The sequence below is a fragment of the Molothrus ater genome, chromosome 1 (genome assembly GCF_012460135.2).
Source record: "Molothrus ater isolate BHLD 08-10-18 breed brown headed cowbird chromosome 1, BPBGC_Mater_1.1, whole genome shotgun sequence".
Lineage (NCBI taxonomy): Eukaryota > Metazoa > Chordata > Aves > Passeriformes > Icteridae > Molothrus > Molothrus ater.
Window position 1 is genome coordinate 17,530,839 of NC_050478.2, and position 26,998 is coordinate 17,557,836.

General features: G+C 39.5%; 1 protein-coding gene across 1 annotated transcript in view; it reads right to left on the reverse strand.

Moving 5' to 3' along the window:
- The window catches only part of GPR158 (G protein-coupled receptor 158), a 187,893-nt gene that overhangs the window by 46,089 nt on the left and 114,806 nt on the right, over window positions 1–26,998 (reverse strand). The window contains exon 6 of the mRNA XM_036400776.2: window positions 7,398–7,507. Coding sequence (XP_036256669.1) covers window positions 7,398–7,507 — 110 coding nt within the window. The remainder of the gene's footprint in view (window positions 1–7,397; window positions 7,508–26,998) is intronic.

A 26,998-nucleotide genomic window follows, 5' to 3' on the forward strand; every position in this document is an offset into this window, starting at 1 on the left:
TCTGGACTTCAGTAAAGCTTTCAATACTGTCTCTCACAGAGTCCTTCTGCACAAGATGTGGATCAACACATCATGTGATGGGTGAGCAGCTGGCTCATGGGTCTGAGACTGAGAGGAGACCGCATTACAACTTCCCTGTGACGGAAGAGGTGCAGTCACTGATCTCTGTTTCTATGTATATATATATGTGTGTGTGTGTGTGTGTGTGTGTATAATATTCACTATTCTATCTATTCTGTGTGGTGACCAGAGACAGGATCCAAGGGAACAGCCTGAGTTAAAGTCAGGGAGGTTTAGTCTGGACATTAGGAAAATTTTCTTTACCCAGGGGTGGTTGGGCACTGGAACAGCATCTCCAGGCCAGTGGTCATGGCACCAAGCCTGTCTAAGTTCAAAAAGTATTTGGACAATGCTTCAGGCTCAGGTGGGATTCCTGGTGCTCTCCCAGGGCAGGCCAGGAGTTGGACTTAGATGAATCTTGTGGATCCCTTCCAACTCAAGATATTCTATGATTCTAGTAAAAAATACTTTTCATTACTAGACTTTCTGAAACAGAATTTACTACTTCACCAAGCTTCATTATCCCCAAATTTTGTGAGTAATCATTTTGCTCTTGGTTGTTCATTGCAACTGAAAATGCTAAATAGTATCAGGCTTACTCCTCATCCTTCACAGTAGCCCACCAGAAGCCTCCTCTCCAGTCATGGTTCTTCACTGACAATCAGTGGATGTGATCTGCAAATCTCTGCTTCCACTGTGATCAGCCTGTCTGTGAGTCACATCCTTCACACCCTCATCCCTCTCCTCCTCCACAAATAGCTGTAACTCAAGTATTGTAGTGCAATGCCTGGTTTTCCTTTTATGCAATAATCCCACCCAGCAGAGATACCTTGGTCCACTGACCAATTCCATCCTTCCCATGCAGTGAGAAAAACCAGTCTGTAGAGCTATTATTACTGGCATTGCAAACGTATGCACAAATGCACATCTACCTGGAAGGTATTGCCTCACAGCATAAAGTTTTGCTACCTGAGGGGGGTCCTGGACTTGGATATCCTTGGAAAGGACAGATTCCAGTTCCAGCTCTGAAACCCTTCTGCTATCATGTTAACCCAATGTGCAAAACCAGTCCTTTCTCACAATATCTGCCACGGTGCTCTGGCATGCCATCAAAAGACATCTGAGAGGTCTTGTGATACCTGTGGATCATTACAAAGTGCCTTCCAACACACTGCTGGTTTTTTTCTAATCATGATAACAATGTAATTGAATATTAAAACACCAAATAATTTCTTTATCTTCTCTTTCAACTTTCCTAGCTAAACTCAGTCTGCTATGATATAGCAGAATGTTTGCTACATTAAGGTGATTAAAACACCAGCCCATGGAACTGTACAGCTGTATCTACAACAATTTATACAAATTAAATATTAATAGGAATATGGATGAGAATATTTTCCAGGATCCCAGTGCCCTATTCATCTTAAATACATTATATGCTGATGATTTTCTTGCTTTAAGATAATGTTTATTAGTCCCACTTATACATGGTACTCCATCAAGATTAATTTTACACTGTGTTTTTAACAGCTGTGCTACATTTTCCTAGTTTATACATAAGAAAGTAGATATTTTATTCATAAATATGAAACTGAACCATTATACTGTGTAGTTAAGGCTAGTTATTGCTTGAGAATGGCAGGGATACAAAAGAGGGAAATAGGATTTTAATAATGTAGGTTTTATTGAGAAAAAAAACCACAGCACAACAATATGACTCATTTAATCTAGAAGAACTGCAACAATAAGAATTTCATCTTGAATGTGCACCATGCAAGAGTGCTATATGGAGTTTAAAGCTCTGTTTTGTTGTATACCATAAAAACAAGTAAACAAAGTAGCAAAGGTTTGCAGCAGGCATGAGGCATGAATTATACTCATGAAATTAATTAATTAGGTTAAGGCATGCAAACAAGAAAACAGATTTTTCCATGACTGGTCTAATTAGTGAAACTTCATTCCTTATGAACTCCTACCGTATGAGCAGACACTTTTTCAGCAAGCCCAGCTTCTTCTCTCCCTAACCTGCATCCCCCAGCTTTTCACTCTGTAACCAGCCCCTAAAGTCATTGTTTCTTTGCTCTTTTCTCCAGCAGCCAGGCCTGAGGCACAGTTTGTGAGCCACCAGCACAGTGTGCCCACCGACCGCCCAGGGCAGACCAGGCAAAGAGGGACCTGCTGGTGCTGTGGGTTTCAGCCTTTGCTCTGTGGGAGCATGAATAAGGTCTGGTTTCTGCCCCAAAACTGTTTGTCACAAAGCTTTATAGGACTCATTTCATAATACATCAGGTGCCAAAACATGCCACTTCTAGGGAAGAGACAGACAAATGGCTGGAATAGTTATAGAAAGCCCCTACAGTGTAAAAACCTCTACAGCTTGAGGAAAACCACTTCTTTTCCTATATTGCAAATACACTGAAATCCTGTGAGTCAAGTTAAAGCAGTAAAAACCCAAGCAATGGCAATTCAACAAGGCAGTATCAGACTAGCACTCTGTACACTCCATTTCTGCAACAGTAACATCTGCCTTGAAAACAACTTTTCCTCCTTTTGTTTCCTGTGAGATAACAACTACAGAAATCACTATGGACCACGTCCAGTGGTAAAATCCAACAGTGAATGCATCTGCCTAAAGGCATTTCTCTCTCACCTTCCACAAGAAAAAAGGATCATTCAATAGGAAGTAAATCCTCCACTTTTTTTGAGTGCTTAACCAACCAAGAATTGAGGGCCTGACTCATTTCAAAAAATCAGGGTGGTTCAACACTACAGACCATGCTCATCTCACTTTGCCTGCCAATTTAAGCCAGAGTTACACAATAACCACTTCTCCCAGACAAAACTTCTCTCTGCAGTGCTTCATCCCTAGTGTCCCACTTCATGGAACCACTGGGTAGTGGTGTATTGGTACTGTGGAAGTGTCACCTACTGGCCCCATGACCTGTGAAATATTGGCCATGCAACAATCCAGCTGTACATGTTCCAAGTGCCAAGGTACCTTCTGCCCCTTTCCGCACCACATTCCCACCAGACACTTTTAGACAAGGTCATCTGTATCCTCTTTCCCAGCCCTAGCTGACCTAGGGGAGGCCATATATGCCATGTGTTGTGGTTAGGAATGGCATTCCCAAATTCAGTGTAAGACCCCAGACCACATGCCGCTTGCTCACTTCCCCCCCATCTCCCCTGTGGCAGGATGAAGAGAAGAAATGAAAGCACAAAAAGGTAAAGATCACAGGATACGAACAATTTAGCAATGAAATAAGAAAAGAAACAGTAACAACAAGCAATACTAACACCAGAGTTACAAATCAAGCAAAGGATTCCCAGGTGAATTCCCTTGTGCCACCCACCCTCCACCCTCAGTTCCCCTGCACATGGTGTGAAGCAATATCCAATAACCCCAGGGTCCTGGCTCTGCCCCTCCTGGCTGATGCTAACTTCAACCCTGTCCTGGCTGGAAGAGGATGCCATGCCCTCACCACTGACGCTTCAAGAGGCAAACTGACATCCTCTTTGGGTTCTCTGCTAGCCTGAGTCTGCTCTTCAGTAAGATATTGAATCACAATCCAGAGAACCACAGAATCATTGGATTGTTTACACTGGAAAAGACACTTAAGATCATCAACCATAAATCTAACACTGCCAAATGAGCCACAAATCCATGTCCCCCACTAAAACATGCCTCTAAACACCTGCACACTACCCACACTGCTTTTCTACTCCTTTCTTTACCACCTCCAAAACCTGTAGGAAGGTCCACTACTTCCTCCAACTGTACCAGATGGCAAAGCACAGCAATATAATCTTAGCACAGCATTTAGATGAAATGCAGAATTGCATCATAGTGTTAACATCTTGTTCTCCCACTAGCACTCCCTCCCACCACCACTGCTACAAAAAAGTGGGGATTATGTCATTGTTATGTTTCTCACACCTGAAACATCACCTTCCCCACACCTTCTCATTCTGCTCACTTTCCCAGTCTCCTTTGTTTCTCTTACTAATACTAGAAATGTAGATTCCCATAAACTAGAGACCCCATTCCTGGGTTTCCTTTTCCTGAAATATCTGAAAGCAAACCTATGTATACACACACAAGTGCATACATTTGTCTATATGTATGTTACTTTGTTTCCTTCTTATGCTTTAGTCCAGAATTAAGGATTCTGTATTAATCCTGACACGAAGGTGACAGAAGTTCACAAAATATTAAAAATAATGAGATAAGCTGTTCATAAAACACAGGGCTTGAAAAGGACACAGAGAGTCTTCAGTTACAGAAATATACTGAAAGGTGCAACATCAGCTCCTTTAAACCCAAAAGGTTAAATTTGAAACATTAATATTTCTTGAGAGAATTATTTTGAAAAATTCATTGTTAAGGAACGTATTGTATTTTAAGTTCATAGCTCTTCAGCTAGATTTCTTAAATTAAGCTCATTTCCATGCCCCTATCCTTCCACCCCCACAAACATCAGCTCGTTATTTAAAAAATGCACAGTGAATAAGAAAGAGGCAATTAAGGATGAGGCACTGTAGAAATTGGATGTGACAGGTGTTCAAAGAATGAATCAGTACATGACTTCTCTGTTCTTTTACTCTTCCTTAAGCATCTGCTTTTGACTTCTTTTCTGATTTCCCCTTGATGCTTGACCCTAACAAAGCCTCTGAGACCTCCTTGGGAAGTGAGGAGCTACAGGAAAATTTAAACAGCTACAAAAACCCCAGGCGTGTCCAGTGACTCCTGCCTGGCTTTGGTTAACCTTCACACTCCAATGCTTCTCAAAGCATCTCATTTGTTGAGAGCTACAGCATTAGACTTTCTCATTATCATGAACAGCTACCTTTACACAATATTGGTTTTCCCATTTAACTCAGAAAAATCACAAGTTCCTTTCTGGCAATTGGTTCTTCCCTGAGGCAGGACACAGCCTAGCTGCAGGAGGGAACCAGTGCTTGTCAGGATTATCTGTGATGTCTGCAATAAGCCATTCCTCAGCTTTGTAAGAGCTATGGATTAAATTAGATCTGCCAAAATTTTCTACCAAATTTCTATTAACATCACATTGTTCCTAACAGCATAACTGCTGTGAATGTGTATAATAAAATATGTATCTAACTTGACTCAGTCTTTTGCAAGGCACACTCTGGGACTGAGATATTCAAAACCAAAAAAGACCACAATATCACTAATGTAGGAAAGAAATGGCCAGGATATCTGGGTGGAAAACAAAAGATATACTCCTAGACAAAGTAATTCTAGATTAACATACTACATAGTTTTTTCCCCTCTTTGTGTTACACAAAGAAAAACAGAATTATTCAGAAGGGCAGCCAATGCTCACAGCAGGGTTAACAGTGAATCCAGACCTGGTTGCTCAGGGCTTTACCCAGTTGGGTCTTGAAAACCTCCAAGTATGGAAATGCATAACCCCATGAGCAGCCAGCTGCACTGCTTAATCAACCAGACACTGAAAATGCTTTCCTCATTGACCCTGATATTCATCCATATTGTATAAAGTTGAAATCTCCTACTTCAATTTGTCAGTGCCTTTTGTTCTCCGCCTATACACTGCTGTAAAGAACCCGGCTTCACCTCCCTGTAGGTGTTGGATAACCCATATTAGGTCCCTCCAATGCTACATTTTCTTCATGCTGAACAAGCCCTGCTATCTCCACCTCTCTTTGCAGGACCAGTGCTCCAAGCCCTGACCATTTTGATGGCCTTTCACTGAACTCATCTACGTTTGCTGACATCTGGACACATCATTGCAGATATGGTCTGAGTAAAGGAGAATTATCACTTCCCTCAGCCTTCAGGCTACTGTCCCATTGATAAAGTCCAGTCTGCTGCTATCCTTCCTTGCTTTGTGATGACCAGGGATGAGGATGTATCACATTCTTGGCTTCTTATTCAATTTTGTCTTGTTTGCTGACCCTGTCAGCACAGCTGCCAAGTAACACCAGACAGCTGAAGCTGAATGGGCAAAGCAGAAGACTTTCTGCCCAATTTTGCAGCCTGTCCTCACTTAATATGAATGGAAGATCAACTGTCCTGTCAGGATAGCTGCTTCCTCACATCATGTACAATCATATAAAGAACCTGTTAGGATAGAACTGCAATGACAACGCGAGCCACGCACAGTCTCAGGCTTTTTATCTGTCTGAGCTATAGCTAACAAAGCATCCAAGCAAAGTCACCAGCTCCCTCTTGCTACTGCTCTACTTGTTTTACTTTTTGCATCAGAAATTGTTCATCCCAGAAAATACTATGGGGGGGGGGTGGGATTTTCTTGGTCATTTTCAATGCAAAGATGTGGCCAGACACAGCATTTTACAATTACAGTTTACTAGCCTAAGTGTACACTTGTAAGCAGGGATCCAAATTAAAGGGAGATGCAAGAAGGACCTCTGTTTTAATGGGAAAAGAGAGGTTTCCACCTAAAATGTGACAAGTCAAGAATGCATCATGAAACACAAGATATTTTTAGTTCTCATTCAGTTTACAAGCATAATATCAAACCTTCTCTATCTAACATGCCAACACAGTAATGAAACTAAGATAAAAAGATAAGTGACCATACTTCATCTATTATGTTCAAGTATCAATATACTGCTTATCTCTTTGCTTGAATAAAGATACTTACAGAATGTATCAGTAATTTTTTTCATTAAAGTTTAAAGAGGGATTTTATCCAGCATACACAGAAAAGGCTTCAATTTTTAAGGGGACTGTAGAAGTGGGAATGTAAGTTGGGCCTCTAAATCTTAAATCTTTGAGTCACATGTGAATGCACTGCCAACCCCATGGAACCCAGAATCTGCCTCATATTTTTGCTGACAGGTACAGATGTTTGTGAGTGTGTAGCTTGCCTGCTATGACTGCCTGAAGAAAACAGCCCTTGACATAAGAGCCATAAGAAAACACAGTAAGTACATACACTATAGTCTGTTGCTTTACCCACCATTGCTGTGTCTAAACATTCCAAAAGCATCTCTCTATGAACACTTCATAGGGAAACTTTTGAACACTCTATGAATGCTTCTGTATTTTTTATATTCAACAAAAACACATTCGCCTCCTGTGAAAAGGGGTTCTTGCACAATTTTAACAGTTAATGTATATACATATTTTTATCAAATCCTGTCAGCATCCATAGCTCTCAACTCAGATTAATAGCATATAATTTGAGCAGGAAAATGGAGGAGAAATACACGGTGGGTTTAAAATCAGAAATGGCACTTGTTTATGATAATATTTGCAGCTCTTCCATCTAAGTACCCACACAGATTGCACATACTCCCACAGAGATGGAAATTAATATGTGAAATACCTGTGCAGCTTGAGTGTCACAGTTCCATAAACAGTAGCAAAGCCCAGAAGACGAACCCATCTTAGGAGAACACAGCGAAATATACTTGGCTCAAAATACAAAATGACAACCTATAGAACAGAAAGATAGAGAGAGCTTCAGTACTGCTTTCATGAGAAAGTAGTTCTTCATTCAAATGCAGAATAGTTGCAAAACAGGACAGCAGACACATTTCAGCTCGTACTGCTGTATATTTAGATTTTCTAGTAAAGCATCAGGATGATCAGATCAACCAGCTGGCACAGTTCTGGGCACCAACTCCTTTTTGAAGGGAGCTGGCAAAAGCCCTGTGACAGACTGTGAAGTGACAACACTTTTAAATGCAATTTCACTGACTTTTCTTAACTGAGTGAAAACATGTACCCAGAGAGGAGGATAGAACAGAGAAGGACTTTTTCCTTGAGCAATTCAAGTAATATGCAGCTGGTTTAATTCTGGTTTGATAGGCTGTATTTACTAGGTTACACTTCAAAGTCACTCCTAATAAACCTAGCAAAATAATAGCTGCTCATTTTTCCCTGCCAAACTAAAAATTATTGCACTGGCCTCTTTCTATCCAAAATATGAAATATTTAATGACACATTTAACTCTTTCTTCCCCATATACTTCACCTAAGCTATATCAAATCTCCCTACGCATCCCCACTTTCTTAAGGAAAATAACCCTTTTGCTCACCTATGCATTTCTCTAACCACAATAAAAAATGTCCTACCAGCCTTTTGCCCTGTCTACCAAGGACCATGCACAAGAACAACACTCCATAGGCAGTAAAAGAAAGCTACTTCTGTGGGTATAGTGCAGATAGAAGCTTCACTATCAAGTAAAACACTACTCTTCTCTAAAACTCTTCTCTTCTGCTCAGTAAACTCAGTCAAAATTTGAATCAGGAGTCCATTTCTTCTCATTCCAGCAGACATTGTCCCTGGTGTCCTGAGGGTTGATCCCGTATTTCTTCTCACTCGTCTGGTCCCACCAGGAGCCTGCTGTCCCAGGGATTTGTTGGAAAACTGCCCCCACCCCACATGTAGACCCTGCTTAGTCCAGCAAACTTAGATCCCATGCATTCAATGTGTCAGACCAGAACCTGGTAAAGCAACCCAATGCACCATAGAAAAAATTAATTAGGTAATCCTGGTCTAGAGAAAGCAAGCACTGAAACATTTCAGGCCATCTGTCACAGCTTCATTTACAGTCAGTACATTCTGGCAGCAGAGATAGTATTGTGCCTACTGGCTGCCACATATTATTTTCCTAAGTAAATGCTCTTCTGCGTGGGAATTCAAGTTCAGGATATTGGCCAAAAGCCCAGGACTACATCCTTTGGGTGACATAGACTTCTTTAGAAGAGTGGGGGCAAAAATGGCAGATGTGGGCTGAGAGAGATGGAAGCTGCTGTGCTTCACTGGAATGCTTTTTTATACAGCAGAATCAAACTACTCCTTTTAAAAATATGATTTGCTGAATCAAACTGTGCTGCAAATTTAATCTGCTTTTTTCACTGTTATTGGACTGACAGAGAATCACAGAATGTACTGAGTTATAAGGGACCCAACAAAGATCATCAAGTCCAACTCCTTGATGCATGGGACACCCCAAGAAACACAGTGTGTGCCTTAAATATTGTCCAAATGGTTCTTGAACGCAGTCAGGCTAGTGCTGTAACCACTGCCCTGGGGAGCCTGTTCCACTGCCCAATCATCCTTTGGGTGAAAAACTTTACCCTGATTTGACATGCTTCAATGTAGACATTTTCTGGGATTCTGAGAAATCATCCATGGAGGAAAGGCAGCAGCTCTTCCCCTTGGAAAATCAGCTGGAAAACCAAAATGGATCCACATATGCATGACCATGCTTGGGCAAACAGAGCATCCAGCAAAAAGTTTCTCAGAAAGACCTGAATGGCAGCAATGACCTCTCATCCTAATATACAGTTTTATATATTAGGACAGTTGCAGAACCTGAGCAAAGTCTATAGCAGTAACTTATCTCCTGAGGTTTGCTGGGGGGTAGAAAACACCATGTTTCATCTTTGATTCTTCCAAACAAGAAAATCAATGTCAAAAAAAGACTGGCATACAGAGACTGTGAACATTTCAAAGTTGATTTGAAAGCAGATTTTTTCAGATAATTGAAATGGGAAGGTCTGAAAACTCTCCAGGCATAGAATTTTCTGAACAAGGGCAACAGCTCTCTTTGCCATGCAATCTGACACAGCAATTTCATCTGCTGCTGCTTGTTGAAACATTAACTGCATGTGTCTAGAAAATCTCATTGATTTGCATTGAATCATTTGTATGAGCAGCTGAGGCATTTGGCTGGATATCAACCAAGAAACCACCACTTCAAATGCAGCCTGGTGTGAGCTGGCGTCACAGCTCACTGTGAAGGCTGCAGAGGCAAGGCTCTGCTGGAGAAAACTGTTGTCATTTTCCCATTTGAAACAGACACATTTTAACTGCTCCTTCACCCAGTGGTGAAGGATACTGCAGATCTAAGACTTCATCCAAGCTTGAGTCTCTTTTGGATCTTCCTGTGTTTATATGATGGAGAATTGTAACAGTGCCTTCACAAAGGCACTTTCTACCTATTCTTGCACATGGTCTGTCATGGATCCAGGCTTTGAAGAGCCTGAATTACTATATTTACATTTTGCTTTCTTCTCAGGCATTGCAGAATGCTATTCTAAGCATGTGTCATTCCCATTCCCATGAGGGCTCACCAGGATGTTCAGGTGACTTCCCTCTCCAAGCTCTTGCCAGAATTACATCTCTTATAAGCACCATGAATTTTAGAGGCACAATTTTTAAAAGGAAAAATCTTTAATGGATTGGAGCCAATGGGCTACAGAAAGCATGCCTTGGAAGCCTTGCTCAATTTTCCAATGCAAGTGGAATACAATTCTTGCAAAGAACCTGGTCCAAAGTATGACTGCTGCCCTCCAACCCTCACTCTCCCTCGCAAAAGAAAAAAAAATCCAGAAAAAAAACCCCAATGAAATAAAAAAAAAAAAAAAAGAAGAAAATAAAAAACAACTAACCAACCAACCAAACAACCCAAAAAAACCAACAACAAATCAAAACGAAACCAAAAAAAAGGAGGAACATAACACAGAGAAGTCTTGGGTTTGTTTTTTATCAGCCTCTTCTACCTAATCAAAGCCCCCATTCCTTACTGTTATCCCCAGAGCTAAGTCTTCTTCCAATGACAAATGTGCAGCAAAAGGTTGCTGAGCTGCAAGTGAGGAGCTTAGGACGAGCACCAGATTCACCCACACACCCAGGCTGCTCTCAGCAGAACAAGGGAATCCCTCAGTTCTAAAAGACTACCCTGCCCACCAAAAATCTGACAATATTTCATTTTCTCTTTTTGCATTTACAATGCAACAGACCACAATCTTCTTAAAAATGCTGGGAGGTTTTGCTGATGGATGGAATAAAACATCTTTACTGTACATAAAGAAATGTGTTATCTGCAGTAGTTTTGCCAGCTCCTGGCACCCACTTAAATACTAGACATCAGTTTCTGCTACTTAAACAAAGAGATCTGGGGAAAATTATTTGGAAATCAGAAGAGGATAAGCCAGACAGTGGCTGCTCATGTCCCAGTTACTGCAGCTGTGCGTGAGACTTCCTGAACTGTGACTCGTCTTTGTCGTTTGGATAAATGCGTTTAGATGTTTGCTTTTAAACTCAGTGTGGTTTAAGCTATTACTATCCTTGCCAAAACATTGTTCCAGCAGTCACGCTACCACTTGTGGAGTCAGAGATGAAAAGACTTCCTAAGGTCACCAGCTAACTGTCAAGTGTGCTTAGAGCTGGGGAATTACAGACACGGAAGAGGGACTTAGCCTGCTGACACAGCGATCAGCCAGCTCAGTTATTCATCTGACACGATGAACAGACACACACACACACACTCCAAAGACAACAGCTGAGGTCAATAAAAGCACCTCACACATTACAGCAAATTTTCCTTATTGGGACAAGCAGGAAAGTAAAAGTGCAAAGAGAACTAACACAGAACAATTGAACATTCAAAAACATAACAGAGTTTGTCCACACAAAAATAAAAAAGGGAATTAATGAGTTTTATAGGTTCAGTGCCATTGCTTCTTAGAAGATAAACAGCATTTAAAAATATTCTTAAAAAAACCAACAAAAACCAACCTTTATTACATAGTGAGCATACTACATAATAGTGAGCAAAACTGTGCATCGCAAAATGCTCTTTTGTCTTTCAGGTTAACTTTACTGTGCACATTAAAAGATGGTTAATTCTGCCCTTCACCATGGCACCAGATCCAGGCAAAAACACTTTAATACTGTGCACTTCCCCAAAGTGCAGTGACTGGGATTCAGTCTGCCTAAATCAAACATATAATTTCTTCCTGCGCTGTTTTAGGAGGTCTAGTAAATCAGGCCTACTAATGCAAGTTCCACAGATAACCCAGGGATAAAAACAAATACTTTGAGAAAGTTCAGCTTCAGCACTTGGACAGGAGCTTGGCCTAAAGGCTTTAAGTACACATTTCCATTGACTAGAAAGGCACTACAGTATTTCTTTTAGGGAATTTGCTTCACTATATGTCAATTAATAATCCATATTAGGAGGACTAAGCCAAGCACTTTATAGCCAGCTATAACAATTTTGTAATGTATCTAAGACAAGTACTTTTTACTTCAATTCTTAAGCCACAGAAGTCATACGAATAGATCAAAACCTCATCTTCCTCTACAATCATCAAATTTCTATACTTCATGTTGAGAGGAAATAAGCAACACTATAATGCCTCAACAAACCAGAAGCCAAAGAGATTAAAAAATACATGTATTGCCAGTGCTAAAAATCTTAAAACTAAACAGGAAAAAATTGAGCAGGACCTTAACTCCAAAAACCCTAAGTGTTCAAAATTTTTCAATTCTTCTTTTTTTTGCCCTTGGTTGTAGAACCATACTAAGGTTTAGGTTGCAAAGGACCTTTAATCTAATTCCTAGTGCTGTGGTCAGAGATGTTATCCATGTTATAGAGATGAAAATGAAATTCAGAGCTTAAAATTTGAGTACCAGCATCATCTGCTGATGGATCTGAGGTGCAAGTAACCCACTTTAGACAAAAATGATGCAAAAGTAATTTTTTTTCTCATTTGCAAATAATCAAATTCATCTTAAAATTGTACTCACTTAAACCAAAGAACTTTACAGGAAACTATCTCCTTTTTTAAATTGAACTTCAGAATTTTCTGCAAGTACTCTGCACAGTTCAATGCAGGACAAGACACAGATAATGCCTTTTGGGCTAATTCCATTAACAAGCATCTAGGAGATACTGTGAAGAGATCCATATGATCTGTTCCACTGCCCAACACCATCTGTCCTTGCCTGACTGCAACAGCTGTCTAGGGCTGTCTCTAGGCAATTCTGCCATGCAACAAGCCATCAGACACTTCCTCTCGGTGTCCTGCCGTGCTCAGGGATGGGCAGCCTTCCTCCTTCTGCCATCTTTCAGTAGTTTCTTCCAACACATCAAATATCCTCCAGGGTAAATCAAGTCACCTATTAATGCCTCAGTGCTAACATTGAGAAGGGATTTCCTGCAGCAGAGATGCTGTTTGCAATGTTAGATAAGCTTGCCATCCAAACTCATAACAGTCTGGCACTACACTTCCTAGGAAAGGGCCCAATCCCCTCTCTGTGGGCAGAGTGCCATCTCAACAGATGGGATGAGTGAAGGCATTCATGAGCCTGTGCACACTCTGGGCACCACTGCTGGAAACATGAGTCACAGCTCAGATCATCTGCTTCAATATTAGCGAAGGCACAGCTCCTTACCCAGCCCTGGGCCAGCCACAAACATTTCCAGTGCAGCTACACACAGCATCTTAGAGGTATGATAACAGTGAATATATAGTTAGCCTAATCATGTAAGAACATTTCCTTCCATTTCCATCCCATTTTTTTAAACCACGTGTGCTTTTTAAGACATTATATCTTACTATAATAGGCCTCTGAGCACACAGTACCATCAAACCCTGCTATCCTTGCAAATCTCACCATTTTAAAGCAGAGCTGCATGGATCATTAGCTCAAATGCCTCTGTAAAGCACACACTTGCTGCACAAAACCACAGTAACTACTCAGTAGGTTTTATTCCTGCCTCTGAAGTGGAACTGAATCAACCTCCCAGTACACAGCATTGAAAGCACTTTGTTTCTGGAGGCAATGCATTTCAGATAAGATGCATGTCACAAGAAAAATCCTTGCAGCCATTTAAGTAAGATCTTCTGGGTTTCTTCATGAAAGAAGACAAACTTTTCCTCGTCACCCACACAAAATCCAGCTTGAAATTCTGCCTACTGAAATCCTCCTTTCCCTCCCACTATATTTTCAACTGTAGATATTGGTGTTTCTTTCATTGCCTATTGTATAGTATCTATTAATACATATTGAACCCCTGTCTGTGTTTCAGCAAAGACATGTCTTGCCTGTAAAGTCTTTTGGAAGACCATGACCCAGTATAAGCACATGACCACCAGCACCAGTGTAAAATAAAAGGGCAGACTCTAGAACTTCATTCATCAGAATGCTCTGCTAGCACTAGGTTTTATTACACTTTGGATTCATCTCCATCAGGCAGTAACAACAGATCTCTAATGTTCTTTACAGAATGCATATTTTACAGTGGGGCTCATTTAGCCCCCTGAGAGATTTGACAGGAGATTAAGCAAACAGAACCTTCAAGATCATTCTGGTTTTACAAAAGACTTACTATGTCTTTTACAGATATATCTTCAATTATTTTCCGCCTTCTTTTTCCTTCTTGTGTTCATAAGGGAGATCTCAATTATTGACAAGACACCCTGAATAGGTTATTTTGAGAAATATAAACATCCATGTGATTTCCAAGATGTTGTCATGTATTTCCTCCAATTAAAAGAGAAAAAGTTATATGCCACAGATCCTACCAGCTCTGGAAATATTTATTTATAAATTACTTGAACGCATGGCTTGAATATGCACTTATTCACCATAAATTCTAGCCTTTGCTTAAGTCTTATTAATGATCCAGCTTCACTGTACCTATTTCCTTTGGCCTAATGAATAGCATTCTAAAATCAAATAATAAAAAATTAACATGTAATCCACAAAGGTTTTGAAAGAGACATGCTTGCAGTCTGTAGACAGATCTGATCACAACAAATAAATGTTTATGCCCAACAAGGCCCACACGGTAGAGAAGAGCAATCCAAGACTTTTTCCTAATAAAGGATAAAATTTTGTCACAAAACAATTCATTAGCTTATGAGAGACATCAACTGTTGCCCTGGCTGAACTGGTTATAAATGCTAAGGGTTGAAGGGTACTCCAAGTGTCAATTCACAACTAAGAGGAGAAAAGAGATACAAAGAAAGAGAGCACAGCAGGTCTACATCTTCTTTGGGGAAAAACAAAGCATAAAAACAAGTATTACCAAGAGGACTAGAACTCTACCCTAGACTGCTGTGGGAACCCTCTGAGGAACTGAGGAGAAACAGAAATTACCTTGAAACACTGGATTATCACGTATGCTCTCTGCATCTATTTCCAAACACAGAGATCATGCTTAGCTTTTCAGTGTAATAGAATAAACTATTTAACTTCAGCTGCAAACTTCTCAAATACAAGGAGAGATTTCAATGGTCCTGGCCCAGGGAGTGGTGATGAACAGGTAAAATATGATCATTTGGGAAGTATGAGGTCTCCCAGTCTAAGGGGCTATAGGCACAGAGGTGCTGGAGGTGGAAAGCCCAGTAGCTTAGGGGCAAATGTTTGTCCAAGAAAGGTGTCTTCCTGACCACTGCTGGTTACTGGATGCTTCTGCAGAAGCAGTACAAGACAGGGATAAGGTCTGAGGCTCAGAAGTTCCACCAAGACCATGCCTAAGTGTAGCACAATGAACAAATTACCTAACACTGAAAAATCCAGGCTGAAAAAAAATCGATTGGTTTTAATCATGTCCAACGTAAGGCAGAAGAGAAAATAAAGTCTGCATTGCACACCATGCTTTCCCTGTTCTCACTCAAATGTACTTCTAACTCACCAGTACTATAAAGCAAAAGAAGCATAAATACTTTTTAGGGAGTCCAAAAAGTAGCTAAGCTTGGTTGGCTCAAGTCACCTTCTTACCCATCTACTTTGATGTGCCAGCTATTTCTGTGTCTTTGGTAGATGACTATCCCTCATATATATGTTTGCTGACAACCTCACAGTGTTTAATACAGTTACCCTAAAAGCAGCCTGAACAGCCTCAGAAGTCAGGACTGAGGACCTGAGAGTTGGCTCATCTCAGTAATTCAGACACTTGAACTGGCCAGATGTGGACTTGGCTGGATGTCTGAAGTTTCCACTGAAATCAAGTCACTGCCTCAGAAAGTTTAAAATGTGTTTAAAGAAGATTAAACAAGATTCTTCAAAAACAACAATAACTGTTGAGTTTGAAAATTTAAAGCCTACCAGAATCTACCTAGCTAATTGCGTACAGAGCAAAATGATTTTCCTGACCCACACAGGTCACCAACCACAGCCTGAAAGTACAAAATTAATGCAGAGTAATTGATCTGACTTTAAAGATGCTTAGGGGTAGTAAGAGAGTTGGAGCTATTGACTTCACTGAAAGGCAACTACCCAAATATTTAAAAAATATCTGACTTCAGAAAGAGTGCTAAGAGCAGTGTATGCTAAGAGCACTGATGCTCTGCACTCTTTCACTTGATGTTTCTAAACTTATATGAAAAGGTATTCAATTACTTTCCAGTTAAATACTGAAAGATACATGAAAATGTGGGTTTCCTGATCAAGCAAATGGTCAGGTTTTAAGTGAAGATTATTAAATGTGATCTGCCAGCAGCAACTAAAAGCAGAGATGAGCAGATGGGGCATTCAGGGTTCCAGGCTCATGCACACTAAGGCTGAGACAAGAAGCACAAGTGAAATACAGAGGAGAAACTGGGCTACTTAATCATTCAAAGCTTCTATTTTCATAGTTTGCATTACATTCAAAAAACATAATTCAAAATTAATAGAAATAATTTCATCAGGATGTTTTATCTCAGCAATGTATAGGCACACCAAAAATTGTTCATGCTGATGCAAAATTTAAAAGTAGAAATTCAAAGGAAGCTGCAAAGTGAAAATTTCTTCTAAAATACTTGCTTCTTCTGCCAGTTAACTTTTATCATCCAATTGCTTCTTTCATTTGCTCAGATACATTTTCTTCCATGTGACATGCCACTTGGGTAAATCACAACAGTCAACTGAATGTCCTAGTTTACCTACTTCATATGTGAAAAAAAAAACCCTAAACTTACTTACTGGGAGCATTATGGTCCTCTTTTCTTAAAAGAAATGTGGCAACCAAAGAAGTAGAAAGAGAAGCATTTTAATAAACTGAACCATGTCTAATGAAAAACCCCTGACATCTCTTCACCCCATTCATTTGCCTAACCACTGACACATTTTAACAATAGTTTTAAGGATATGTATTTTCATTATTTTATTAAAAGCAAGGAAAATCTAACAATTAATTTTAAGACCACATCTGTGACTTTAGGAAAAAGGAATCCTTTAAAAACATAATGGTAGTCTATATTAAAATAACTCTTGCAAGAGCTGCAGCTAAATCAAGACATAATAGATTAAATTATTCAGAGCAATTTGTCAAGTATACTTAATGCAAGATGCAGGTCATAAAAGAGACTCACAAAGACTTTTATACCTTGTTACACTAAAGCTGAAATCCCTACAAATATACAGTGTAAGGTGGGGGGGGGGGGGGTGTTGAGTGTTTCCAAATAGTGACTCCAACCTGGGGAAAAGAAAAGATGCAGTATTTAGAGTTCCAAAAATACTTATCTCCTTGTCTTAACCTAAGAAAGCCAGAGAGTATTTAACACAAACTTTGGGGAAAAAAGCTACCTGATGGTTTAGGTTCTTCAGAAATACCTCCTTCCTTGCTGCACATGCTCTCCCTGAACTACATGTTGGCAGGTTCATGAGTCAAGGTAGGAATTTTATTGACATCAACTATTAAGATGGTTATTTGGAAAAGGTAATGGGGACAGACCAGGACTTTGAAATACCTTGCTAAACCACAGCAAAGAGCAGGACAGAACTGTCTGCTATCCTCCTCAGGATAATTTTTGTTGGTATTTATTTTGACAACAAGCAATTTAGAAAAACTCTCTCCACTAAAATACCAGCCGGACATCTCAATCCAGCCGGGGCTGATTAGTTTACTGCAGACATCTCTGCTGGAACTATTGACTTTTCATTTTCAGCTTATGCACCTGAAGCAACAACAGCAGCGGGCACAAGCCAGAGACCACAGCGTGACCAGCCTCCAGAAGAAGTGCTGGGAACACTCCAACTCCTAATGTTCCCTAACGAAGGCTGGATGTCTGTCTGATAAATCTGCTTTAGGTAAACTGAAGCTACCAGTAATTGGATGAATTGCAAAAATGAGTGACATACTCCGCTGGCATGATCTACATTAATCTTCAATCTACACTAATCATATCAAGCAAATTATGTTATTAACATAATTAATTCACTATGAGTAATTAATGAAGTCCAGAAGAAGCCAGCTACATCTGCAAACTCAAAATTCACTCCACAGCAGAAACTATGGAAATAGGAATGAAACACTTCCCAGAAGGAAGACATTCTCATAGTTCTTAAATCACATGGATATGAACATTTTTACCTTCCAAAAGAATTGTTTGGACAGTTTGCTTGGCTAAGAGGGCTGGAGTGCTCATACTTTTTTGGTCTAGTCAGAAGAGAAAAAAATGTTTAATAGAAATCTATGTATAAAAAATATTTACAGAGTGTTGAGCAGATATTGAAAAATTATTATAACTGAGAAATTAAAATTTAGCAAAATAAATTTCTATATTCAAGATGATCAGGTTCTTCTGTCATTTTCTTTTAGTCACATATGCACATATGCAGGTGATTTTTTTAAAGAACATCATAAAATTATTCACATGCTTGTATAAATATCTGAAAACATACAGAAAACAAACACTTAAATACAGAAATAGATTTGGTGCATTTGTTGTGATTTCTTTTTTGCCTGTATAATCATTATTCCCTTTCAAAAGTTAGTTACTTTTCATGCACACTGATTTTAAAGCCCATGGATGCCAAAATAGCATAATTTGAGTGTATCTGTGCCAATGTTTTCTGCTTTATGAAAAGCAACACAGATCAGTATCAGTCTCCTGCAATCCTAAGCAGCCCTGAAAGCTGCTTTATTGCAGAACAATTCACAGGGTATCTCCATGAGCCATAAAAAACTCCTTCACACAGCATGTGAGAAAGTCTTACTTTCTGGATTCACTCTCCTCACCACATTCAACTAGGGTGGTTTGATATTATAATCCAGCTATTTCTGCTGGGACTAGGAATCTGGAGCAGATGTTCTACACACCTGAGCCAGGGAAGACAAGTGAATCACTAAATTCCAAGACAGCCCAAGCTCCCTCTGTATTCAGTGGGGAGCGCTGTAGGCAGAGGCCAAACCACATCATCCTTCTACAGGCCCTGAGTTCTGTCCTCCAGAGGTGCCTGCTTCCCTCCACAGGCTAAAGGGAGCCTATGGTTAAATGTGATGTTCAGAGTTAAAATTAATTTTTTTTTAAAAAGTAATAATAATAATAATTTTAAAATCCCTGCACTGCAAATAACCACTCCAAAGTTTTACTCAGAGTTTTCAGTACTCCCTCTTTCTCAAGTGCAGGCAGCACCCAGTAACCTGTCAGACCATGTAAAGCCCATCCATCAACTCTGATTTACTAGAGAAGAGAACAAGCTGGAAAAACCTTCAGAACTATTTAGCCTAATTTAATATTTTTTGCTATTTTAAGCTGGGTGTCTCAAAGGAAGAAAAGAACTTTAGAACATTGAACTGATTTGGAATGAAATGGACCTAGGACAAAAGTTATACTTCATGGACTTTAGGCAACTCGTGAAAAATGCAGAAACACAGAAATAAGATGGTATAGAAAGTAATAGAGCCATCAGCACATTGAGGGCCATGTTCTTAATGGACAGGTGACATTTTCATTACAGAAGAAAAATTAAAAAGTCCTAGAATGGAAAGCACTGAGGTGAAGATTAGGCCTACAAACTGTGATGGAGCAATCTCAAGCAATATATCAGCACCACAGCTGGATGGACTGAGAGGAGCCTGAGAAGAACTATTCATTACAGACCTCAGAAGAATATTTCTTTAAGAGTTTGAGAACAACATACTCGACTCTGAAAGAGCAGTCTTCAAAAGCTTCAACACGTGTAGGTGGCAACCAACTAAACAGAACAACTCAGAACAGAAATCTCCCCTTGGAAAAACACTGCATGGAAGGGGAAAGTAGGAGAGATGAATCTTGAAGCAGATTTTCAGGAAGTTGAGTGTAGACTCAAAAAACTTAAAGGAGTCTGTGGAGGTCACTGCACAGTTGATCAGAAGTCTGAAGTACAATGATGCAGGAAAGAGAGAAATCGGGGTGCACAATGTGACATTATTAACTGGGAGAAACTAAGGGTAGTAAATTCTCCTCCTCTTGGAAACAAAGCTTCATATGACACCTCCACCATATGTATAGCTCCTCAGGACCTGAACAATCAGCACCAGTAAAATCCCTTAGGAATAATGGGCACATATCCAAATATTTCATTTTCATATTGCATTTTCTAGCCTTTGCATACATTCAGGTTTTCCAGAAAACTGCATTACCAAGTGCACTTATTGAAGAATTCTTAATTGTTTGATATGGACAATTTCTTTTTCAAAAAGAAAGAGACACCACAAAAACATTTGAGATATAAGGTTGCATTAGACAAGCATATTGTTGATATTTAATGTCTTTTTCAGTTATCATTAAAAACCTGATAAATTTTCCTCACATGATATCCAAATCTTTTCAGGACCTAAAGATTTGAGCTCAGACACTCAGAACAACCCTAGGACTTCTAGTTTGTTTTGCTGAATTATGCTCCCTCTGTAACTTAGGGTTAGTTTAATGTGATTGTAACTGCCATTTATTTCAAACATGTACATTTTGAATAAGGAAAAAAGCATCAGAGGAGCAATTTTTTTTATTATTTTGTAAATTCAGTGGGATGAGACAAAACAACACACCTGTCTGCTGTGCAACAATTAGCAGGTTTCTGAGGAAAGCTCTTGACAGTGAATGATTTAACCTGGAGAACAACCAAATTCAAGCTACGTTTTCTCAGTGACAACAGTTGAGGCCCATATGCCACTTTCTGCTCATACCTAAAAATAACTTAACCATTCCCTGAAGCAGTTACAAAGCCAGATCACCCCATTTTAACCAATATGTAATCTAAGGGTACAACACCTGCCCTACTGCTCTGCAGTTGAATTAATACTTGTGCTTATACCCATTTACTGCTGCTTAATGGAGCAATGTGAAATGGAACAGTCTCAGCACAAGAGGCTGAACACCTCCCATGCTATGGCATCCTAGAGACAAATCAGTAAAACTTTCTTCAAGGTGGTACAAGTTTGTGTCTTCTGAGCCAGAGAGGGGAACAAGACCCAAGTGTCACATCCAGAAGGAAAACATTAACAAGTGGAATATTGAATTAAAATGCTGTCCATAGGCTGGGGGTTTTATCACCTGTACTTGGTAAGAAAGTGAAGATTGCATGGTCTACTGGAAGAAAGAGTTCAAGTCTGCAGCCCTGGTGAAGAAAGAGGTTTTCCCATGCAGAAAAACTAGGCAGATGATGAGCACAAATCCTTCTCTCTCCAGGACATTCCTAAGCAAGCAAAGCAGGTGTGCTGCTGTCTGTGCCCCTGACTGAGCTCACAGCCCTCCCATGTAAAGGGTGCTTCACTTGACCTCAGGGCACCAAAACTGAGCACTGCAACCTGTGATTGCAATACTTACCCAATGGCAGGTTGATGCTTAAAAGACTTGCCATAATTAAAATTGAAGGTGTATGAGGAAACATGTTCCCTGCTAATGGCTAAACTATTCAAGCATCTTTGGTCTCCTCCTTTGAGAGACACCATCCAAAAATACCTATAACCAACCTGCTGGCTCCCTCCTGTACTGCAGCTGCAAAAATAAGGCATTAGAAATAGCAGCCTTCCCAAAGAAGATTCTTTATTTGCATTCCTGGCACAGCTCACTTGCACGGTCCACAAAATGCATTCATTAACAGATAACAAAACAGCAGAAGGAGGCTTTCTTCAAATGTTCCACTCCTTCCTGAGCACAGGGGGAGTCCTCCAAACATTTCACTGATTTATCAAAGAAAAGGCCCACCTTCTAGCAGGAGAGACATATTCCACTGCATTTTGTTGCTAGGCAGACCTCTGCATTTAACTGAAATTATTTATTTATATGAACTTCCCTCTTCACCCTCCCTACCAAGATGCTCGTGGTGTTGAATAAACAACTGTACAATAAAAAGAGCATAAAAGCAGAAGGGCAAAATATTTAAGAGCAAAATTAACAGTTGTCACCAGAACTAAGAATGAGATGGCAAAGAGAAACCAAAAATAACTGGACTCCAAGGGGGCAGGGAGAAACACAGCAATTTTTTAAAAGAGAAGTCAGGCTGCTAAGATTGAGAGATAGCAATCAGATAAACCAACCAAGTGGTGTGACCCCATATGTGAAACTGCCCAAAACAAACATTTCAAGACTCATATTTAGTTGTGGAGTTGTGAGTCCTCAGAAGGCCATGACCTTCTTTTTCTTCAAGGTTCTTGAACATTTGCTATATATAGCACAAGTATTTATGATTTAAAATAAATCCACTCAGGCAGATTTTGACAGGATTGCTTGTGACATGTCTGAGAAAAATGCATTACTTTAAACAGTCTGAGGAAATAAACCTAGCAGATTCAGTGTATCATGCTACAAAATGTCATCTACTTTATGAAAGATATACATGAAGGGTAAAAAAAGAACATTTCTTTGAGCTTGCTTAGATAACTCAAGAGAACTGAAAATCTCAAGAATGTCGGCTGTGCTCTCTAGACCAATAGAGCACTCAGTGTTTAGCAACAGGGACTTCTCTGTGCTCAATATAGTTTTCTCTCTTTCACATTGAATGCTTTCAACTTTTTTCAACTTCTTTCTGTTCTCTAACCTATTTCTCAATGATTTAAGACTAAATATTACTTGAAGTTAGATCAAGGTCCCAAACATCTTGCATTTGTTGAAAGTAACTGAGAATTTTTCTCTCCTTTACTGTTGTCTCAGGAATTCATTCTGTCAACTTCCTTGTTTAATCTGATCCATTATTTTTATTATAACTATTAACAGTAACACATACTAATTATGGTATCAAATATAATTAGTTATCAATTTCACATCTGCAAGTTCTTGATCATGTCTGGTGTCTGCTATGCACACTGGAGAGTCAAACCAGAAATGAATGCCTTTCACAACTACATCATTTTATATGAAAGGCTTTTGATGGTAACAGGTTAGCCCAGTTCACAAACACTTGTGAAAAATGTAATATACTATAGGTTTCCTTTTCAAATGTAGTAAGCACTGATGTCCCTTATCCTAAACAGACAAAATATCCTGCCTGAGAAAAGAAATGCTCCTTATTATTTGTTAATCCCATGACCAACAGCAGTAATTACAGCCCATATAAAGACATCTCAGCTCAATCAAGATAGATCAAGTTTCTTGTCCTGCAAATCTAGTAACTTGGAATAGGCTTTGGTTCCAGAAAAGTTACATGAAGAGCAGCTAAAATAGAAACCTTTAATTTTTTATGTATTCTTGGTCTTTGTTTTTTTGTATTTTTGTGTTTGTATTTGTATTCTTGTGTTTCATGTATTCTTTCTTTCTCTGAAACTGGCAGATATCTTATTGTTGCCAGTAATTAACTTATTAATCTTGCTTAAGATTTACATGCTAAGCATTTAGAGCATGTTTCTGATTCAGCTATCCTTCAAAATTCCTGGGTCTTCAAACAACTGAGCATATCATATTCTAACAGAGCCTTACATTGCATTAATGGTTAATAAAAATATTCCTTAGGGTTTTAAAATACTTGTTATGACAGCATTTTGCCTTCTTGTAGCAACAATTGGTGATTACTTGAACAGAGAGTACCTGCCACTATGGCAGTAACTTATGTTGATTATTATTTCAAAGATGTAAAAATGTCTTAAGGCTTGGAAAGTAGATACAAGTTTAATAAATATGGATATAAATAGCTGACTAAATAACCCACCACACAGATTTTATAGATCAGTTCTCTACAGATTTCAAGGCAATGCCACCAATAAAGGCAGAAAAAAGGATGAGCTGATTCTAGGGGCCAGCAAGCCCTGTCAGATTTTTAAAAAACCCCACATTTCAAGTGTTCACCATGCTGGTGATGCCAGATTAAGAATTTAAGAGAGAGAGAGAGTTGAACATTAAGAATACTTGCTCTATATATAGCACTCCAGTATGTGCTGGGGATTAGGTTGTTAACAAATAAAGCAAGATTTATACATTCAACAACATACTGCTGGAATATATACAATCTTTTTTGACTCTGACCAATGTGACAACTTATACACTTGGATTGACATAGAAGAAGAGATCTGGAGGTTAAATCATAGATCCATGTTTTAAAAACTGTGGTTATTCAGAACAAATTATTTCCTCTAGAAAATTCCAAAATTTAAAAGTAAAGATCAAAGTTTAAACAAGATACAATGCCTGAAGGAAAAGTGGAAAGGACTTCCTTATGCCAACATAACTTCCTTTACCTTTTTCCTAAAAGTCACAGAATCACAGAACCACAGAACATGCTGAGTTGGAAGGAACCCACAAGGATCACTGAGTCCAGCTCCTGGCCCTGCACAGTACAGCTCCAAGAATCACACCCTGTGCCTGAGAGCATTGTCCAAATGCCACTGGAACTCTGCCAGGCTGGTGCTGTGACCACTTCCATGGGGAGCTGCCCCAGTGCCCAACCATCCTCTGGGTGAAGAACCTTTTTTTAACATCCAGCCTAAACCTGACCTGACACAACTTCAGACCATTCCCTTGGGTCCTGTCACTGGTCACAAGAGTGAAGAGATCAGTGCCTGCCCCTCCTCTTCTCCTCACAAGGAAGTTGTAGCTGCAGTGAGGTCTCCCCTCAGCCTCCTCTTTCCCAGGCTGAACAATCCAAGTGATCTCAGTCACTCCTCACACAGCTTCCCTTAAAGACCCTTCACCATCCTTGTTGCCCTCCTTTGGACACTCTCTAATAGTTTAATATAATTCTTGTATTTTTTATCTTATCTTTTTTATATTTCTTGTAGTAACTTCATCACAGTCTGAATAAGTACCAGCATATGCTATATAAAGTGAACCTGTAAGATATACATATAACAGGTTTAAACATTTCTTTCAGTGAAAATGATCAAAAATGTTTTGATCATACAGGAAAAACTGTATCAATATAAATTTAATAGAAAAAAAAAGAAGTGAAATAAAGAACTATTAGATCCCCTTATGAAAAATTATTTCTTATCTAAACTTTGTACACACCACAAAGTAGACCCAAACCTCCTTGTAGCAAGCTCTCAGTGGGCAAACGCTGTCAGAGATGAAGCACTGCTGCTGGAATGGCAGCCAGCCATGGCAGCAGCACAGGGAATGCTCTCCTGACAGAAATTCCTAACACAACTGTATTCCATCCCAAAGCACCAAGACTGCAGCACACCCAAGGAATGCACTCAGCCTTTGTGGTGGATCTGCCCATGTGCACCAGTGCAACACATTCAGAATATGTCAGAATTTATGTGTGTGCATGCTATGACTATGGTTTGGATTTTCCAATCCATTTGACCCTTCAAGATTACTTTTACAACCAATGACTCTGACACTGATAAAGTTTCCAGGTATTCCAAGTAAATGCTTAGATTTACTTTTGCCTGGTTTTTGCCTCACTGCCTTTCTCACCAGCCTTGAGCCCATCTCACACAGGACATACAAAGCAAGGACCCTCTACAGTCTGCACTGCAATATATAAGAGAAAACCAGACAGGCAACCCAGTAATCATTACTTCCCAAGGGGTCTAAGGACTAAAGCTTCAAGAGTATTTGCTGCTGTAAGTCACAAAATCCTTGTCTAATCTAGCATGCATCTGAACCCTCCCAACTCATGGCGGTGCCAAAACCTAACTCCTTTCTGAGCACCCTCCCTTCAGCTGGTAATGTGTAGGATCCAGTCTTGCTGGCAAAGCCAAACTAAGGGACTGAGTAACCCTACTCAGACCATGGAAAAGCAGTTTTAAATCATTGGTTAGTCTGAGAGAGTCCCAAGTCCCTTATGTGTAAAGGCACGCCCCCCATGAGGCAGCTCAGGGATCTGAAGCTGGCCTGGTTTCAACCCACACCAACAGAGCTGCTCCAGGGTACCTGGAATGCTGGAATGCACCCACTGGGACAGGCTGCACCTTCTGATCAGGGATCTGAACCCCTAAAAATGGACACAATCAACATTCTGTGTCTATTCAGAAGAGGACAGAAATATTCATTTAAGTAGAACTGGGACCTCTTCTTGCTGTGGCCCCTTCCTATTGCCAGCTTTTCCACTATTCCCTCTGTCACCTTAAATCCCACAGACTGATGCTTTCCACCAAGCTCAATGAATTTTCTTCTACTATTTTCAACTGCTTTGTTTATCATCTAATGCACGTCTTCTCATACAAGTTGGGTGCAGCTCCATAGAAATTAGCAGAGCAGTTTCATATGGAACCAGTATTAGGCTTTTTTCTATTAGTATTTTTATGGCTTAATCTTTTCAAGTATAACTCAAATATTCTCAGATAATTCTCATAAAGTACCTATACTCTCTAGAAGTATAAAAACAGTTGCATGCTACCAGTCCTCTGAAGATATGAGAAATTCACCATTAACTGTGTCCTTGCTCACACCCTTAATAAAATATTTTTAAATAATTTCACTGTTATTATTAGTAACAGTAATCTGTAATGTGATTCTTTCTCATTGATCAGGACCCTGCTGTGCACAGTGCAGCAATGCCAAACATCCCTGTACCAAAGGGTTCATAATTTAAATATGAGATGAGAAACCACACATCAATACAGAGGAAGTAAAAGGAAAGAATAAAAGATTTATATTCCACAATTATGTAAGTGGTGTTTTAGGAAAGGAGAAGAAAGCTTGCAAGGAGTAGTGAGAAATAACTGTAGGCAAGCAAAGAACAAGCACTGAATGTACAATCTGTGGTTTTATAAATATCTTCTATAACATGTAGTCGTGACAATGAGAGTCCTGACTCTATTCAGGTACAAGATGCCATTTGTGCCTTGTTTTCATTTCTATACTGTTTGGTTGCTCAATTTTGGATTAATTTTCCAGTTCCTATACTGGACTTTTTGCTGTGTTTTAATTCTTGGGGGAAAGTTCTCTATTCTATTTTCTCACTATCATTCTTTTCCTTTTCTCTTTACATTGCTTTTACTGATTCAACCATATGCAACACAGCTCTGGCATCCTGGCTTCTTTAAAATATTA